Below are 20,674 nucleotides of genomic sequence, written 5' to 3'. Positions count from 1 at the left end.
TAAGTCATCCATGATTGGCCACTTCATGTTTGTACATTATAATGTGAGCCTTACAAATTTTTTGCCATCTCTGCTGCTGAACCACTTCCTCATTAAATAAAAGGCATAATTTTTATGTGCAAAATCACCACATAAAATTTGCATGGGTTTATGCAGAAGACATAAGGCAGGGTTGGGGTGGAAGGAGGGGATTATACTTAATTCTAAATGCTGCCTTCATTGACAAATTAAGTTTTTACTACATCGTTTCAAAATAATAACATTCCCCTACACAGAGGATGATCAGAATGGACCACTGAAACATTTCGTCTGAACTCCTAACATACTGTGGGGTGCTGGTCAGCACACAAGTACCGAGATAAATTAAACATTTCACCCAGAGAAAAGAAGCTTATTCCCAAGAAGAATGAATAGTGATTCCCATGCAAAAAGCAGGAGACCAAAGCAGCCCTGATGCCTGAGGGCCCTGCCACAGCAGGGAATCTGTCAGTCAATTTTAGAAAGTTGTATACATATTTAAAGCTCCTATCCTAGGAAAATCTGAAAAAAAAAAAAAAGAAAAAAAAAAAGATTAACTATGCTTGATCAGCTGTAAAATGTCTGCACCGTTTTGGGTGCAATTCTGTCTGAGAGCTACTTCTCTCAAACAACCCATTTTCTTGTTACCAGGATATATTCCTTATTTTCTGCTGTATCTAATAAATTGCACCTCAAAAATACTCTCTGCTTTTCCTCCAAGACATTTTCATTTAGTTGAGGCTATAACCATAATATTTTCTCAATGCTATGCATTTGAAAGCTTTTAAAAACAAGAAAGAAATATGGAAATAACAAAGCAATATCAGAAGCCCCTACCATCACAACCACGTACTATTGCCACAGAATGGACTACTGAACTAAAATCACTGCTATTTTTTTTTCCATTTATTGATTGTTTCCCTGATCCTAGAAATAGTTGTAAAAAAGCACAATAGTTTGAATATACACGCACAGAGTCACTAAAGTGATCATGGGGATGAGTACAAAATTCAACTATTTCCCCAGAGTCTCTGCTATGATTTATGTTGCAGGTATTTGTCTTAAAGCTCTAAGGAAAACAACAGAAAGATCATAACACAGAAGCTGAGAGTCTGCACTGCACTGGATAAACTTCAGCCAAACAGCTACTGAGTTTTCAGTATCTTTAAGCAGAAGAAACAGATGGCATTCTTTTAGTTAACCGTGTCAAATTTCCACTTTAGCAACAACAAACAGACTCATAACACAAACCAAAACACGTATTTTCAGCATTTTTGTACCTACCGAGCCCCTTTATAAAGCTGATCACACTGGATTTTCTCCAACATGCTACTGTAATATCCATGAGCCTGCGAATACCTGAAATGCTCCAATTCTTAAGTTAGAAAAGTCCGAATCCTTTTCTAACTAAAATCAAAAAGGAAGTTAGTCGCTTCATAATCCTGTTTCAACACTTCACTATAATTTTTCCAGCATTGAGGCAGATATTGCTTTTAGCTTTTAGTTTTTTGTTTTTTAATAGACAAGTGCTGAAGACCTACAATGTGTGAGCTAGAGCAGGCCTCCGGATCAGATCAGCATTTCCATAACCAAAGGGGTAATTTTTAGCTTCAGCATATGATGATGACCACTCACAGAGTGGCTGCACGTCTATATTTATCCACAAGTACATACTATGCTGACAGATTAGTGAAACTACTTCAGGCACTCCAAGAACATGAGACAGGATAATGGAGCTCAGCATAAACAAACCACGCATATCAAATACATGAATTATCATACAATTCAAGCTGAAAGCAATTAGTATAGAAAAGCAAAGCAGAGAAACAACACAGGATGGGTTTTGTTTTGTAACTAAGGTCCTTTGGCCAACAGTACATACAGTTTGAATTCCTTGAGATAAAAACAAGTCAGTATCTATTCTTTTCCCATGCCAAGAGTCAGTGACAAACCACATACCCTTACGGATAATTATACATCTGTTGAAATAAGTCTTAAAAAATTTGCTTTGTTTTAAAGCTGCCATTAAAATAATAGAAAACCAAAACAAAACACATTATTAACCAAACCGTCAGGAATTTAATTTCCAAGGATACAGTACACAGTGCCAAGGTTAGCAAAAGGTGCCTTGTTTGCCCTTTGAAGGAGAACTTTCCCAGATTAGTGTGAGCTTGACAGGAAAAGAGAATAAAATTCAAGGGAAACATTTGCTGAAAAAAGCAAACCAATGGTCTAGCAGATCCATTTCTGTCTTAGCAACAGAAACAATAAGATTCCCAAGGATAATGTGTTATTCCAACATAACAGTAAGATGCAGCAGTAGTACTATTTTAATATCAGCTTTGTTTTTGTAATTCTTTGGCATATTTTAACAAAAATAATTATAGATAACCAATAAAACACAGTATTTATGACTTGCAATATGTATGATAGGGAATGAACTTACCTAAAGTACAAGACTTCAGAATAAGCAACTGATACTACTATTTTAGTGTTTCTGATCCTCTCTTAGAGGGATTTACACTCAGGAAACAAAGGACCAGAAGGGATTCAGTGCACAAGTGAGTCTCACATACAGACTATTTGGAAATTAAAAGTGAGTGCTATGGTGGTGCAGGTGCTGGCCTTCATTTTCACAGGGAAATCAACTTCACACAATACAAATATTTGCCTACATACTTTGTTTACTCTTTATTTTTTTTTTTTAAATTAAAACAGAGGAAGGTTTGCAGCAGTAAATTCAGTTAAGTGTAGCATCCAAGTTCCACAGGTAATGTTCTCTGTCTGGGACATACATACTCAAGGAGTCATTACAGATCTCCCCATCCTGAGGAGAACGCAAGCCAGCCCACTACAGCTGGAAGTGTAAATGGTTTCCAGCACTAAAGAAGGAAAGCTATGTCTACAATGCTATTGCTTACAGCAGACTCACACAGCAGCTTTTATATGGACCTCAGAGGCTATTATAAGGCACACAGTTATTTTTACATTCTTTTTTATAATTAGGTTAATTACATTTTGGTAAGTATGCAGTTGAGAGGAGGGAAGAAGCATCTGAAAAAGAGTATATTTACTCTGCAGTTTATTAAATCCTCGGCTACTTAAGGCTTTGCTTGAGGACAACTGTCTTTTTCGACAGTGCTAGATGGACTTCATCACCGAATCACTTCTGGATTAATAAGAGGAATCACTTTTGATTTTCGTCTACATTGCTCTTCTTTACTATTCCAGCCCAAAAGAAGAGTATAGCATGTGAATCACTGTGTCAGAGGTGTTACTACCCAGACTAGAAGATAAAATGGAAGAGGCTGTGGGGTCAGCAAGTAGGCGTGTAAAAGAGGTTCAAGACTCTAGAGTGAAACGTCTGATTCTGAAAACAAGCCTGAAAGAAATAACAGATTTGGGAGGATTTCCAAAAAGGTTGTGAGAGATGACCTAAGTTCTTCTGGATGGCTATTCTTAACATACTCAATGATGCTGAAACTGTAAGGGAGAAAATGATAATTCATAAATTTCAGATTCCTCCGTTTCTTTAAAATGTGCAGAGATGTGTCTCGGGAGAGTCATTTGTGTAGAATGGCATGGGGGAACAGAAAGGAAGGAGATATTTTCAGTGATAAAGGCCTTCCAGAACTTGGTAACAAATGTAACTGAGATTAAGAACAACCTTTTAAATTATATCTGCCTGAAGACTTCGTGAGAAATGCTGTTGTCAAGTTTAGATATGTTAATTCAGAATATGTGTTAAACTACAGAAGACAGTCTACAGCCTCCTGTAGACTTGGTTGGGCAATCCTTCTCCAAATTTTCTATTCCTGTTACCACAACAAGAGAGTGTAAACTCCATGTGGACACAAGGAACAGCAAAGCTAGAAAACGAGAGACAAATTAACTAGTGCAGTCAGGCAAACATTTTGTAGTAAACCTGAATACAGGGCTGGACACTGATCAGCAGAATGAAACCTTTGTAGTCTAGAACCAAAATGCAATATCCTCGAAAACAAGTACATGGCCTCCCCGTAGGCCTGATGGACACTAAAATACCACTTGTAGGGAATGCTTTTTTCTGTGGGTGCTTTTTCCAAAGAGGTCAAACACTCATTCAACTCAGAGATGAAGCAGCCATCTTCTGAGACGAACACCATTAAGAAATAACCAGTTTAACACAGATATCTTTGCCCAAGCTCAAGGAGGGAGATATTAGAACAGCCCTTGCACACACTGTGATGTCCTGTTTGAGATGGATGAGTGTGGTAAAGCACCTGTTAGCTCTGAAGCTAAGGATGGAGCTCAGCTTGGCACCAGGAAAAGGCTAGAAGTGGCTTGGCTTTCCTGGCTAGCGGCAGCCTTCTGGCTCTCATGTCCCCATGGCTGGCAAATAGGTGGTAAGGTTTGTAATGTGAAGACAAACATTGAAATTCTGTGCAAGAGGTGGGCAATTGACATGAGACCCCTTAGAAGAAAGCGGTGGGTGGCACATGTTTTCTCCCCTTGCAAGACACTGTATCTCCGTATCAGGGGACTTATGAATGGCAACTGCCAAAACAAACTCACATACAGGAAATCCTGTTGAATATGTCCACCCCCTTTCTAAAGGCCTTTTCACTGACTTGGCACAACTCCTGCTAACCAAGATACGAGACGTAGACTTTTCCCTTTCTCCCTAGTTACAGGCCAGGGGTTGTGCAGCTTAATGACGTTCCCTAGGTTCTTATCTCAGATCTCTGCAAGGCATCTGAATGAGGCAAGAAAGCCCCTTCTCTTTGCTCACCATTTCTTTTCCTGATCCTTTTCTTCCAGAATTTTGTTTCCTTATTTACATAACACTACAGCACATGTGCTGAAGGTATGTGGGAGTCCAGGCATGTGACAGAGAGAATCATTTTTAGAATTTGCTTGATTGATTTTAAGAGCAAAGAATAAAAAAGCTAAATGACATGGGAAATCTTGTGTGCAGTCCCAAAGCGTTTTTCAATCGCCATTTGAGTGTTCCATCTGGGGGTGATTTCTCACTGAAGGAAATATATTTATGGCCTCTGATGGGTTCCAGAACAAACATAAATATTTTCAGTTTGTGTTTTTTTTTATACAGTAAGGACACGCTGCCTCTTTGAAGGCTGACTTCAGCTTAATATATGCTTTCAAAATCCTGGTGACTCTCCTGTGTGACTTCAAATGCTTTGTTATCTTTGACAGTTATTCCAAAAGTAAAAACCTTATTTTAAAATAAGGGTGGAAAGATATATACATGTCATCATTTTCAGATGAGTAAACTAATTGATTTTAAAACAATTAAAACAAACAAAAAAAGATGGTATTTCTGAAATTCTGCCAGAACTTCTGTGGGATACTGCTTAAAAAGCATGTACACTGCTTAAAAAGCATTTTATTTTAAATAACAATGTCATATACTTTTAAATGATTTTATGTGCTCTACTTTGGTTTTGTTGAATCTGAAAATAGCTTCCTATAAGTTTTTTAGATAGATGTTTTGTTGGGTTTGCTTTGCTTTTCAGAGACAGGGAGATGAAGATACTCCTGTCATTTTGTGGTTGATGGGTGTTAGCAGAAGAATTATTTTTAGGGAACTTGGAAAAGTGCCGAGGAAGCACAAGGCTAAAAGAGTCCAAAAAAGAAGGAATAGTTACTTCCAAAAGAGGGATCAGCAAACAGGAAGGATGTGACCTGCTTCTTCCGTCCCTACATATTTTCTTTTGGAGAGAGAGAGAGAATGTATACCTTTCCTTCTCTCCTTAAATATTTTACAGTAAAATTGTGAGAGTCTGGACAAGATGGATTTTTAAAAAGATAATTAAACTATTTTTTACTACAAAAAGATATTAAATACTTGTATCAAAGTCTTATTCTAGCTACCTCAGATGCTAGAACCAGAACCTCCCCTGAATTTTTGTTGTCTGCTAGTCCACAATTCCTCTTCCAAACCACAGACAAAAAAGTTGGTTTGTGCTGATAAAAACTCATGTGTTTCACTGGAGTGAAAACAACTCATTGGTTCTGGATCATATGGGTTCTGTACAGTGTACACATGTGTATGACAACCCAAGTTCTTCGTAAATCACTTGTCCAAACATTAGCATTCCATCTGAAACTGCATGTCCTGAACAGTCCTGCTGATCCATCTGACACTGCTCAATGGCTAAAAGTTGACTTCCTGAAGGGTGTTGCTTATTTCATGCTCTAAAAAATACAAAGTCATCTTTAAATTATGGTTCAAAATGTAGAACTACATTGAAGAAAAATTTTTAAAACTGTAATCACTTCCTTGACCTCATTTCCTGATGAATCTAATCTACTCTATAGCTGCCTTTTAGGGAAAAGTTCAAATTTAGCCACCTACAAGCTAAACACTGAATGTAACCTGGCAATTCAGGCTCCAGGTAGAATAAGTTAAGAGAGACTAATGGTTTGAGGTGATTCATCAAATCCTGCTTAGATTCTTAGTTTAAGACAGAATAAATTCACTCTCTAGAGGTGCCTACCACTTGCCAGCGATTACCAAGGGAGAACTGACAAAGAAGATAAGCATCCAAGGTTATAGGAGATGGCTGTCACTCCTAGTCTGTAAATTCTTCATGAGTTTCTTGTACAGACCAAACTGCATCACACTACATTTCAGCTGCTGCTGGCTAGGATTCACATCCTTGATTGCGTGGGTGAAAAATGGCACAATACCAGGAGTGAGCCAAGCCGTGAGCTGGCACTGTAAACTGGCAAGCTAAACCTTCGCAGACCAAGAAGACTTTTACAAAATTTCATGAATCTTTCTGTAATGAAAACACAGGAGAGATTTTTGTGAATAAACACTAGCATGAGAATACATCAGACAAACCCATTCACATTCCCCTCTACAGAGAAGCACACAAAATAACGTCTATACAAAGAAAAATGAGAGAAAAAGTTTTGCAGCCAAAATCTGGATTAATAATTATCATTACCAATCCCCTACTTTATCTTTGATTGAATCATTACTGTCATTACTTACTACTGGCTGCAGCAGCACGCTCACAACATTGGCTGTCTTCTATATTGAATTAAACACTATTTGGCCTCTTAGCTTGCAGAAAACTCAACACACAATGTGTCATCTTTTATTAGCCACACAACACTATGATGCTGTAGTAGTATCTAATAACTCTTCGTTAACATTATATTAACAGCTCTTTCTTTGAAAGTTGAGATCCCTTGTTTCTTAGCCTCCAAGGCTAGACTCGGACTATGGAACGCTGGTATTTCTCATTTGACTTCAAAATACAAAAATGGCAGGAAATAAATGATTTTACCATTCACGTTCGCTCAAGGAAGGTTTTTAGAAGTTTAGCTCAACTACAGCTGCTTAGTGAAAGGCTTTGACTTGAGCAAATCAATGAAGCAAATAGGATTTAGTTGCCATTGAGGGCACGTATGCATGACTGCACAGCTGCGAACACCCAGCACAACACGGACAGGGTGCTGCTCTCCTGCTTGCCAGTGGGCCATGACAGAAAACTCCTTCCACATATTGAAATGTCTAAATGAAATAAGTTACTGCCAGAAATATGTTATTAAGTTGTTGTTTAGTGTTTCACCTGCTCACACACCCCAGTGCCCCAAATCAGTGAAGAAATGGTGAAGGAAGGCCCCAGCTGACACAAACTGGGATGAACATTTCATCTGCTCCTGCACAGGCCTGGTGACTCTGTGATGCCAGAAGACTGTGGATGGAGTTCCCTGTTCTCCCTAAGAAAGCCAGGAGCATCACACTTACTTCTGAACTACTCATTTAGGTTTTCCTGTAGTCAAAGGAGAGGAACGTGCACCTACACACATGAACTCTGCATCAGTCAGCTCTGAAAATAAAGAAAGGATCCTAGGATTATTAGCAGATTTTCCAAATACTCAAACAGCTTACGCATTGAGAAAGCAGAGTAATTCCTCAGAAAAACTGAAGAGCCTAATGACTTCTGAAAACAAGAAAATATTCCTTTTATGTGATATTCAAATGGATATTCAATATTCCAGAGGGTAGGAACAAAACTAATATTGTATCAGTTTTTTTTAAAGTATCATACAGGCAACTGCAACACAGAGAGCCTGATGTTCATTCAGGAATTGGATTTGATTAATAAAGAACTGAAGTATTATAATACAATGCCATAAGCATAGGTTTATGGAAGGTAGATTTTATTAAACTAGCTATCTTTTTAGGATTGCAAACTTGGTTAAGAAAGTTAAAAGTGTAGTTTTGTATTTCTGTTTGGCAATTGTATTTGTACCTTACCAAATTGTAAAATGAGAACCAAGAAATCAATGTATTACAACAAGAATTGATTAAAAGACAGATATCAGCTAATCCTCAGCATTGGTTGAGAGAATCGCATCGTAATTCATCCAGTGGAGTTACAGAGATCAGTTCTCAGTCCTGTACCAATTAACCTTACTATTAATGACATAAAAGAAACAAAAAAGTATATTTCTATAAAGTTTCCTGGCAAAACACAACAGTAGTAGATAGAAAAAATAGCAAAATGGTCATCTAATTTGAATAGCACTTTGAAAACTGAATAGAAGCAAACAGTATATGAGATATTAATACTAACTGATACAGAATTGCATATCCCGAAACAAAGCCTACATGCCACAGGGACAGAATAAGGCTTTCTATTCCTGGAAAGCACTGATTATGAAAAAAGGCCTGAGACCAGGATGACTAATGTGCTGAAAACAGGCTGCTATTCTTGAGACCTGAAGAGCTATGGAGAGCCTTTTCAAGCAGGATAAACAAAAGCAAAAACAGGAAAACTCCACTGCTGAACTGCCACTGTCTTTGCAACTACTGCTGGGTGCTCAGCCCCATTCTGGTGTCTGCAACTCGAGAAAGATGCTGATGAACTAGAGGACAATCAGGAAAGGCAACTGTAATTAATGACCGGAAAACTTGTCTTAAAGCTTAGATTAGTTGACCATGAGAAAGTTACAGTGTCACTTAATCATCTTCTTTAATGCCCTGATTTTCGCGAACACATTGAGCCACTCGACCAAAACCGCCTTTTTATACAATACAAGCCATCAGGCACTTCCAGGGCGTGATTCATTACATCCTAATAAAAACGTCTAAACAGCTCACCCGAACCGCACCCTGAAAGTGCGTATGTCTGTCCCATGGCTATCGGGAAAGCCTAGTTTGACTATGTCAGATGCAATATAAACACCAAAGATGCCTACATATGAGGTGAGACGACTTCCATGCCTGCAAAGCACAAATACGATGAACAGAAATTTGCTAACAGACAGCCCTTCGTTCAGTAATATCCAATGGCTGGAATTTTAAACTAGACAAATGCATTAAAGAAGTTAACACAAAGGGAAGGAAATTAACTACAGAAATGCTATTAAGGCTGATTCCTCCATTAGTGGAAATTTTAAATTAAGATTTTTTTTTTTTTGGAAGATGTGCTTTAGCTCAGACAGAAATTAATTCAGAGAAGCCATAAAGCCTGCTCTATGAGGGAAACAGATTGGATGACACAATGGTTTTTCTGGTTGTATAATTTATGACTCGTTGAATACATTAGTAGAAAAAATATCAGTGAGAACAATCTTTCATTGGTAAGAGGAAGATACAGATGTTCTAAGAAGGATTCCTCTCCAATCCACAAAATATAAAGAAACAGAAGTCTGAGTGCCTGTCGGTACTGGATTTCTCTTTGTACATCCAGGTACAAATATAACTTGTGTGATCATATTATCTGTGAGATACAGGTAATAATTTCCTACCATGCCAAACACACTTTGGCAAAACTGAACCTGATTTAAGGGTTATTCTGTATAATAGACCTCAGGGGAATATGAAAATAGAGGCAACTTACCGGATGGTTTAATTTTCAGGGAATATTTTAAGAAGAAAAAGTCAAATGAGAAAGTATATTGCCAGAATCATTTTAACTATTGCCTTATAACTAGAAGTGAAAACCATGTAAAACTGTTTGCCGTAAGAAAAGGCTTATATAGAAAAGTGAAGATCCCTGAAGAGAGAGCTCTGTGCTCTACATGTATATTCCAACCATATCCATGGACTGAGTGGATGTCTGTCGAACATAAAAGGATTATGGCTGAAATGCTATCACTGACAGCAAGTTCACATGCACATGAAGATGGATCATCCTGAGACTAAAGGCACCTCTTTGTCTATAACAAAGGTGACAGATCACCCACAGATGCCTGGTCATCTGCTACTGAATGAAGCTGAATGAATATAAAGATTGAAGCACCATTCCTTCTATAGGATACTGAATTAAAAGTTGTTTCATTCTTGGGTGTACAAGGAAGCCTGTGGGAATGCTGTATGCATTACAGAATTAGGTATTCCACCCCCAAAACACATAAATAGTTTTGTAAATACGGGTAGAATCAAAAACATCTTTCAGAGGAATGAGGGTAGACAATGTTTGGCAATGCTGTTTCATAAACCGTGATCTTACTGTAAATTCTATTAGTTACAAACATCAGATGTTGTTATGGGACATCACTTTGCATCAAACACAATGACAAGCTATATTAGCATAATGGGTTGTTATTCCCAGATCCATGTGATCAGTACTCCATGGCAACCCAATGATAATGAACGGCTTTGTTCGTGTGTCAGTAAGAAAGCATATACAAAATTATATGAAGCACGAACCTCAAGTACCTGAAATGGTGCATAAGGCTTTTAATAAATTAGGAATTTAAAACATTGCCATTGACACTTCTTTCCATATAGACACAAGAAGAGGCACAGAACATTTCACTATGTTCTCTGCCTTCTCAGTTAGCCATCTCCATGGTGGGGACTGAGCTTCTCCAAGACACTTTCACTCATTTCTCAAGTCAGTTGAGCAGTTGGGTGCTTAAATCTGACACATGGAACAGAAACCAGAAACGCAATCCAAACGATAGCTCAGAACAGGATCCAGCACTGCCAGACCCAACACCTCCTGTAATGCATCCTTACAAGGGCATCACATGCTTGGACCACTTCAGGTGTACAAAGCAGAGCAGAAAAGCAACTCCTCTTCTTATTAATTTGGTTGTTTACTGATTTTTATATAACAGATTTCTGATTCAGTACAGTGTATTCTTGCAATATTAGCTTCCACTAAGTAACAGGAGCAGAACATGTAAAAAATATACAGTTTTTGAATGCTATTAAGTGAACATTATACTTTTTATGTATCAAGTCCAGGCCAACCAGGATCAAGCTACTAATCCAAACTAAATCAGTCTTTCACATGAGATAAGAAGATTCCAGGATGATGACCAACAAAGTGAATGTTCACTTGCACCAATAAATGTTATTTTCTTCATTTTAACCAGCAGTAAATGCTGCATTTATAATAACATTTGTTGCATGTTATTTTCTTAGCATTTTTAAAGAGAATGAATGAAAATGTGAAAGGATAACACTGAAGCAGATTATTTTAAAGAGCCTGGATATATTAAAATTAACCCTCATGTATACCAGGCAGTTAAGGAAAACCACACGGGTGGATCCTTTTCCTGCAGCCAGACCCAGCCTAACTGGCTCCTACTGCCCACTTACGTGAACGCACAACAAAAACCCTGGGACTTGGCACTTTGTGCATGGGTCCACTTTGTTAGATTTTTGCTTCCGGACAAATCAGCACTTGGACATCAGATATGAAGGATGACAGAGAATGAAACACTTGTGAGGAAGTGGCAGGACACATGAGAAAAGTCACTACTTAAAGAAACACGATTACATGGTTCACATGTTTAGACAGGTCTCAGATGTATGTCAAGTACATACACTAGCTCAATATTTTTTGTTTATCTACCAAAATTTATATGCCCGTTTTCCAGCCCACAGAGGAATTTGGATTCAAATGGCCACCTTAGTCACAGCAGATATAAACTCTTCTCATTTACTTTGCCTTTACTGACAGAAGGACATAGACAGAAGCAAACAAATAAGCTATTCCTTGGCAACTAACTCTATAGTAAATGCAACAAAATTAATTTAAAATTAGTTTTAATTTCATTTAATTAATTAATTCAAAATCTGTCTTTAAACATAAGGTTGGACAAGCATCCTGAAATGCTGAAAGTCAAAAGGGTAATCTTCTACTCAATACTGCAGGAAAGATGATATCATGGAAGTGAGTCACAACAGGTGAAATTGCAAACATCAGGAATAAGAATTGACAAATTATATATATAAATATATTTTATATAAAACTTTATATTGTATTTTGATTTTATGGTTCTGTAAAGACAAATCAAAGATAATGTCCTTCTCCTGAAAAAAAAAACAAAAAACCAACACAAAACCATGGTCTAAAACTTTGTGTGGAATACTATAATGCAATAATTTAAAACTAGGGTACGTGGGCTTTTAAAAAATACATATTAAATCAGTCTAACTCTAATTCCACTGAGGTAAGCAGTTAAACACCCCCTGTTCTTTAGTATATCTTGCTTAAACTATCTCATAACAATGTGACAGTTCTTGTACAGTTTGTGGAAAACCACAGCTATAATTTCAATCCACAATAAATACAATGTACAAGATTTAAAACAAACAAAAGAGATTAAAAAAGTTTTCTAGTCATTGATTGTACTGATCTTTTGTGTCATAAAACTTTAATGACAGAAGATCATTTTCTGTATTAACTAGCAAGATGTTTTATGTGTCTGCACACACACATATATAATAATAATATATAGATTCAAACTTGTCATCCAAGTGTTTCAAATGCTGCTTCTATGAAATATGTAAGCACATTCAACATAACAAATGCAAACTAAATCAACTTGAAATGGCATTTCTGTATTTCATATAATATAAAATAAAAATGTATAACAAAAGGCCACACCCTGAGGATATTATTATAATGTACATGTAAGCTTTAAAATGCATGGCATCTAAGCCAGGTGGGCTTTAATAGGATTTACAAATAATTTGAAATTTGGTATGTGAATGTTTAGGATGCACTAGGTGTGCAAGAGGATCTAACGTACTATACACCATTTTGAACTTAATTCAGAAAAATGCTTGATGGAAATAATTGGTAGCAACTTTGTAGACATTACCTCGTTACTTTGCTGGACTAGGTGCCTTTTTGTAACACAAAAGCAACACCATAAGGTAAATATATGCATAATGTAACATGGTGAACTAGTAATAATGATACTAATATTAGGCAGAAAGTCATTCTAAGTATTGATTAATTTCATAAGAAATGAAATTTACACAAATCTCTGCCTTGCCAGTAGTGTGATGCTTCCATTTTTCTCCTTGAAGGAGTACTGTTTGTTCTCAAAGAAATGCAAGAAAACCCTTACTTGTAATTGCCATTCTCAGCAGCTCTGCTGTAGCTGACAGAGCTCTGGATTTCCTACTTTGGGCTAAACACAGCTGGGAATTTGCACAGGTGCAGCCAGACATGTCCATGTGTCTTCTCTCACCAGAGACAACAAAGACAGTCCATGCTTCTCCTTCCAGTGGAGAGTTGGCCCTTGCAGTACAGTTTAGAAATGTAGACATCCTCTCCTTTTTCTTTGCTGATATATATATATATTCTAATTTAGGAATTAACATCAATGTCATGAACATACTATTTACCTTCCAAATCCCTAATGCAGCTATAAAATAAAACAAAGCCCAGAGTCCATTCCTGCAGTACCCCACTGCTCACCTCATCCTACTGTAACAAGGAGCCACCAGGAACCACAATTCATTAACAATGCCTCATGCCGGCTTTTAACACATTGCTTATAAAACGATAATGCTTGAAATTATGACGAGTGACAGTCAAATATTCACTGATACCTGAATACACGGCCTGCTTTCTTCATTCACTGACAATGCTATCAACAGCCCCCACACCTGTCCCCTTGCCCATCCTCACTAACAGATCACAGGACAGATGAGCTTTTTCTATTAGCTTACACACTACCTATTATACTGGAGATGAAATGTGTGTTAGGAGATTATCTGCTGCTGCATTACAAGTAATAATAAATGGAAAAGTAATCTGGTCAGAGTATTTCTTTCTAAACCTACGTTTAGATAATGCAGCATGTCTTGCATTACCTCATGGGACTCATTGGCTTTCAGAAGTCAAAGTGGTAAGTGAGGCAATAAAGTACATGCATGATTAATCTGATACCAAATTAACCAATTGTTGACCCAGTTAACACACAAGTCACCTGCTGGTCTCCATGCCTGGTAACATTTAACACTTTCTGCCACTGGCCCTACACCCTGACCCGAGGCGAGGTGTGCAGGGTGCTGGGGGAATGTCCCCAGGCAGGAGCAGGCCGCACGCCAGGACTCCCGTGCTGCATTCTGCACCTGAGAGGGGACTTCTCCATCTATCACCTCCCCCATCTCCAGGCTGTTCAGACACAGCTCACTTCTGTGTCTTCCCCGCTTCAGGCTCGCCATCCCCATCCCGGGCTCCAGTTCCCCGTTCCCCTCTCCCAGCCACACGCGCTCGCCTTCTCCTTGCAGCCCTCCCATCCCTCCCTCCTCCTCTCCCTATCCTTTCACCCTCTTCCAGTTTCCCCTTGGCCCTGTCTCCTACCAGCCACTCTTCACTTCCACTCCCTCTGCCCACAAAGTGTCAGTTCTCCCCTTTCCAAACCCTCCCCCATGACGACTCCCTTGCCTCTTTTCCCTTCACTCCCTCTGGCTCTCCTTCCTGGGCTTTTTACCCAAATTCACTTTCCCCTCTGCACGCGGTTTCTTTTTACATTCACCTTACCAGTGCAGTTGGCTGCACAGCTCCTGCCCCACATCCTTCCCCAGGATCCTCTTCAAGAGAATTTTTAACATGAACCAACTATGGCATTTTTTTATATTTTCACATTCTCAGGGAGGGCTGAACCACTTCTGTAGAAAATTCCAAAATTCACCTTCTGGGACATTCAGAAGTGATTTAGAAGTGTTTTAACCCAAAATGCTGAGCAAATGAAAACTTATGGCAACAGAAAATGGGTTTTTGGTGAAAAAAAAAAAAAAAAGGCAAAGTAATATGCACAGATAATCATTAACAAACATTCTCTTTTTTTTTTTTACTATCATCACATAAAATTCCAACCTGTCTATATTAACATTTTTTTTTTTACTGTTCATTAAAATAACAATCCAATGATTCCAGTCATTTTACTTGCTGGGTAAATCTCCAGTTTCCTGTAGCACCCAGTACTACCTCCCCTGCCCCCTTCTGCTTGAACATGATAGACAAATGAGTAAAATAATTGCACTTTTAAATTTCATTTCCCTTGAAAATATTTCCATCTTCTATTTTATGACATACATACTAAAGACTCACAATGGAGAAGCTTAGACTTCATTTACTACAAACCCAACTGATTCTGTGTTTCAAAAGCAATACTTTCAAGCTTTTGATCCCCATTCTTGATCACGCACTCATCCCAGTAAAGAACACATACATTGCTCTGCCACATATTCCTTCCTATGAGTAACAGAACCAAAATCAAAATAACTGAGTAGCACTGGTTCTGATGGCACACAGATCACGCAGATAAAGGGTATGCTGAAGTTACTTGTTTCAGACATATTCCTTCCAAGTAAAAGAATTATAGCTAAGTAATTTTCTCCCCATTTAAAGCATCGGTAGCAAGAAATATGCACCCTGTGGAATTTAAAATAATCCAAGGACATTTCCATTTTAAAATTACTACTTACTGCCAATTAAAAATCTCATTACAAGTAATAACTAGTTGAGTCATGATTCACAGTGTGTTGTTTGCCTACCAACAATCTGGAGGAAGGATGGTTCTTGCAGTAAAGGAACAGAAGACAGAGTTTTATTTCCAGTTCTAACACAGGTTTCACGTGTAATCTTGTGTTTTTTGGTTAATTTCTCTGTCTCAATTTGCCTTGCAATAGCAATAAAGGAATAATACCTCTGTCTTGTGTATGCACGTAATAATGCTGAAAGAATTAAAGTCTGTAAAGCTTCTAGATGGGAAACACTGAATGAATATTATTATAACGCGCATTACTGCAAGGTATTTGCAGCAGTTTCCCTGCATTTAAGCTAAGGAATGCCAATTTTTCACCCTGTGAATGGATTTTAAAATCAGCAATACTGCGAGTTTTGTGTGCATTCCTTACAAAGGTGTGACTGCAGCTTGTCTCACAGCTGGGGCACTTGCAAAGACTTTCACAGCATGGGTTTTCTTATGCCAAAGAAGATGAGAAGCTTGTGCTGCCATTTTTCTTCAGGTGGACTTCTTTTCTTCACTACCTAACAGCCTTATTTTACATATTCTGTAGAACCTGAGGTATCTTTACTCTTCCCTGATTTTTTTCTGAATTTCATCAACATGTTCAAAAAAGGCAGGCAGACTGAATAAGCAGTGGAAAGGAAGTGAAAAATTATTCCAGTTATAAGGGGATAAATTGCAAAATCTAATGTCAAGTAGCTTAGACTACTTTCAACCTGTGACATTTCTGTAATCCTCATAGACTAAAACTGATTCTGAATATATACAACAATGTATTATTGCAAATATATGCAAGAGCCTACTCTACACACTGCTCAGGAAAGAACTTTGGCTAGAAATCTATACTGATAATCTTCTGTGTAAAAAGGCAAATTGATCCGGAGTTTTAAAGACATTCATAAATAACAATCAGAAATGCAGTAAGAAAGATAATTATGTATGGTTCTCCTCAAGAGATCTTACTTTAGGGAATCAATATCAAAACAAACAAAGAGATAAATGGACATCCTTTGAAGTTTAACTTACTCCACATACAAACTGAGACTCTTCAAAGACACAGAGACATAGAAGAGTTAGATATCCAGAGATTAGGAAAACATGTTAGTATAATTGTCATCATTAATAGGAGAATTCCGGCAAAACAATACCTTTGGCAGACTTCTGTGCTGAGCCGGGCACTACTGGTTACTTAAGAACTCAAGGGGATATTTATGAGTCTTTCTAAGTCAAGACTTTCAAAATAACACCAAAACCATCTGTAACTTGATGATTATAAATAAAGCCAAAAGCAATAACAATCAAGATGTTACATTCTTTTGATCAATCCTTGTCTAACACTAACACACCTAACATCCTCATATTTTAACGACACAGCAATCATGTTTTCCTGCTCCCTTACCAACTAGTGAAGACCACAGTCACCTCTCTGCTTGTACATGTTAGTACTGCATTTGATGATAGCAAATTTCTGAAAATGTAGAACGTATTCAGAATAAAGATCAGATGGTGTTTGTCTCAAAAGGGTCCATGTCTGAGACTTCTGCTATGGCTGCAACCGCATAATTAAGTTCCTTATCAGGGATACATTCCCCAGGAGACAAGGGATGTGTGTCACTACAGCAATCCCACAGGATTTTCAAAACAACACTCAGATTTCTCTTCAAACTAGTGGCCTGAAAAGCACCCCAAAATCTCCCTGCAGAGCTGTGGAAAAGCTGATTCTCCCAGGTGGCCCTGTAACTGCACCAATGGCCTTGTTATCTGTGCACTAACATCAGCACTGGTGGTAGTCTCACTATATTTGTGATCTCTGTACCTCATGCAGAGGAGGAAGCAAGCGGCACTCAACAGCTTAGTGATGCCACTGCTACTGGCAGAAAGCAAACCACGAAGCCCATGTTTTTCTGATGTGTTTTCATTCAGCCACTTGCTTCAGCAGGCTCTGCTGTCTGCTGTCAATAAAAAAGTTTTGAATGTGACCGTAATTTGAAATATACAGAAGACCGTATTTATGAAATTGCCAGCCTTCTCAGTAGTTCCTGAAAGGAGCCCGTACTCCCGAGCCCTGGACTTTCACAAGCCCTGCCTTTCCCCATATCACAAGTGCCATATCATGGGCTCTCCAGCACCTCGCCAGCATGGGCCTTCACCTTGCTGGTGAAGACAGAGGTAAAGAAGGCACTGAACACCTCAGCATCTGCTGTCAGTACATCTCTTGCCCCATTCTGTGATGGGGCCACAATTTCCTTGTTCAGCCTCTTGCCACAAATGAATCAAGAGAGTCTTTATTAGAATCACAGAATCATTAAAGTTGGAAAAGACCTCCAAGACCATCTGGTCCAACCATCCCCTACCACCAATGTCACCCACTAAACCATGTCCCCAAGCACCACATCCAACCTCTCCTTGAACACCCCCAGGGACGGTGACTCCACCACCTCCCTGGGCAACCCGTCCCAGTGCCTGACTGCTCTTTCTGAGCAGAAATGTCTCCTCATTTCCAACCTGAACCTCCCCTGGCACAACTTGAGGCCATTCCCTCTGGTCCTATCACTGGTTACCTGCGAGAAGAGGCTGACCCCCAGCTCCCCACACCTTCCTTTCAGGTAGCTGTAGAGCACTTCTTGCTGCCCTTGATACTCCTTCCAATTCTCACCTCCAGTTGAGCTTTAAGTTTCTAAGCACTATCCCTGCGTGCCTGGGCAATGTGTATGAATTCCTTCTTTGTGGCCAACCCCTGCTTCCACCGCCAATATACTGCCTTTTTTTGCATTGGAGCTCAGCCATGAAGTACCAGATAAACCAAGCCAGTCTCCTCATACATCTGCTTGTTTCTCTGAGGATTGAGTTGTCCCACTCTTGCACTTGGAAGATGCTGTCCTCAAAAACCTGCCAGTTTTCCTGAGCTTCTTTGGCCTTCAGAGCTGCATGGGACCTGACTGAAATCTACTCTCAAGTCTATAGTCTATATTCTGTCACCTTTTTTCTTCACTTTCCTCAGGATCCTGAACTCCAGTCAGTTCTTCCTTGTTAGTGGACAGCAGATCCAGCCACACTTCACCCCCAGTTGGTCCAACCTGTGTCAAGAAGTTTTTCCTAACATCTCTGAAGAACCTACTTTCCTGTTTGTGTCCCACAAAACTGTACTTCCAGTAGACACCATGTGAGCCAGTGTCTGCAATCCACTGACTTCCTCTAGTTGTTTAAAAAAGGTTTTGCCCATTTCCTCACCCTCATCAGGTGGCCTGCAACAGGTTCCCACCATCGCATCACCCTCAAAGTCCTCCCTTCTGATCCTGACCCACGAACTCTCAAACACTGCCATCCCACAGAAAAACTCCATACTTATGAGGAGCTTCTTCATTAAGATGGCAGCCCCTATCATCTTCCTGCAGGTGTTTCCTGAAGAGCCTATATCCATCCCTCACAGCGCTCCAGATGTGTGAGATGTTAACCTGCTCCTCCTGCTTGTTTTCCAGAGTGCATGTATTTGTGTACGTATACCTGAGGTGGGTGTCCCTTCGTCCTGTTTTACGGTTCCTGAGGTCTCTCTTGTTCCCGTTGCCCCGCACCCTTTGCTTCCCACTAACTGAACTGTGGTTTGTAATCTCCCTCCCCTGTCATTCCTAGATCCAGGCTCTCAGGGGGCTGACGAGCCTGTTGGCAGATGTCTCGCACTGCTTTGTCATACTATTGAACAGCTTTCTACTTACATCCTTTAAAAATATAAGCATTATAAGAACTGGCAATATCTGGCTCCAAGAGCTGTTGTGAAGTTTGAACATAATACTAAGTATTCCTTTTAGCAATAGACAGAGGATTGGATGATTGAGATGAAAGTATATTAAAGGAGAAGGGATTTTCTTTCTATGGACAATTGATTCAGGTAACTGCAGTGAATGAAAAATCACCTACTCACAAATAATTCTGCTACCTACCTCTGAAATTAGTCTGCAGCCCTGATTTATCGCCAAAACAACAATAGCAACAACTTCACTGCTGATGCTTTGAAGCAGAGGAGAGGGGGATGCAAAAGGTAGACTGGTCTGGAGAAGGAACTAGCTCTGATGTTCAGAAGTAGGCACAGATAGAGGAGTTAATGTAAATATGTTTTACCAGCTCAGCTGATCTAATGGCAGGAAATCTGCCAAAACTGCCTCCTGCTCCTAGCCATGTATCCACGTCCCCTTCCTCAAGCTGACACCAGCATCTACACCATTTTAGGCAGTTTAGCTGACAGGGTATCAGCTCTACGGCCAGTTAGGGTGGAAGAAAAGGGGTGGGAGCATGGGGACAGGGGCAAGAGGCTGGGGTGGGACTGATCCTCCCAGGCACAGCTTCTGCAAATCCACACCTGCCAGGTAGGGCTACCAATTCTGATGTGCAAGAGCACCTCCTAATCACTTTCAAAGCTCAGGAATGAATAAAGAAAATAAAGCTGGACAAGCACAAGCAGTCACAATTCCGGAGGTACAGACTTTTTCCTACTACTCACAAGGCAAATATATAGACGAATGATTAAAGTATTAATGAAATGAGTGGATCAGATATGACTGAGATGCAAAGGGAATGTTAAATAGCATTTTGGTTTATGCTAATGAAAACATCCCCCACTACCAAACAATGGACACTTTTGTGTGCTTTATACACCTACAGTAACCTGCATATCATCACTTCCCTTCAGGTACCAAAACTTATTCAGTGCGATTTTATATGCATAAGGAAAACCACAAGATATGTTAGTGCTTTCCCTGGTGCTTCTCAGTAGTAGCTAGCTGGACTGGAAAAACAAAAACAAAAACAAAACAAAACAAACAAACAAAAACAATCTGCTGGTAGTTTGATAAACCTACATTACTGCAACATCAGATAACACAAATTAATCACTCGAAGTGGATGC

At 39.1% G+C, this 20,674-nt stretch overlaps 1 protein-coding gene across 5 annotated transcripts in view; it reads right to left on the bottom strand.

Annotated features, from left to right (window-relative positions):
- Window positions 1–20,674, bottom strand: part of FRY (FRY microtubule binding protein) — a 188,120-nt gene that overhangs the window by 136,429 nt on the left and 31,017 nt on the right. Inside the window, exon 1 of one of the 5 annotated variants that reach the window (XM_084288659.1) lies at window positions 1,303–1,422. The exons of the other annotated variants lie outside the window; for them this stretch is intronic. Coding sequence (XP_084144785.1) covers window positions 1,303–1,363 — 61 coding nt within the window. The 5' untranslated portion in view covers window positions 1,364–1,422. Of the gene's footprint in view, window positions 1–1,302; window positions 1,423–20,674 lie in introns of those variants that run through there. 5 annotated transcript variants of the gene reach the window in all.

The sequence above is a fragment of the Netta rufina genome, assembly GCF_964035555.1.
Source record: "Netta rufina genome assembly, chromosome: 1".
Classification (NCBI taxonomy): Eukaryota; Metazoa; Chordata; class Aves; order Anseriformes; family Anatidae; genus Netta; species Netta rufina.
The sequence above is the reverse complement of the archived record's forward strand: the minus strand, read 5'-3'. Positions and strand labels throughout refer to the sequence as shown.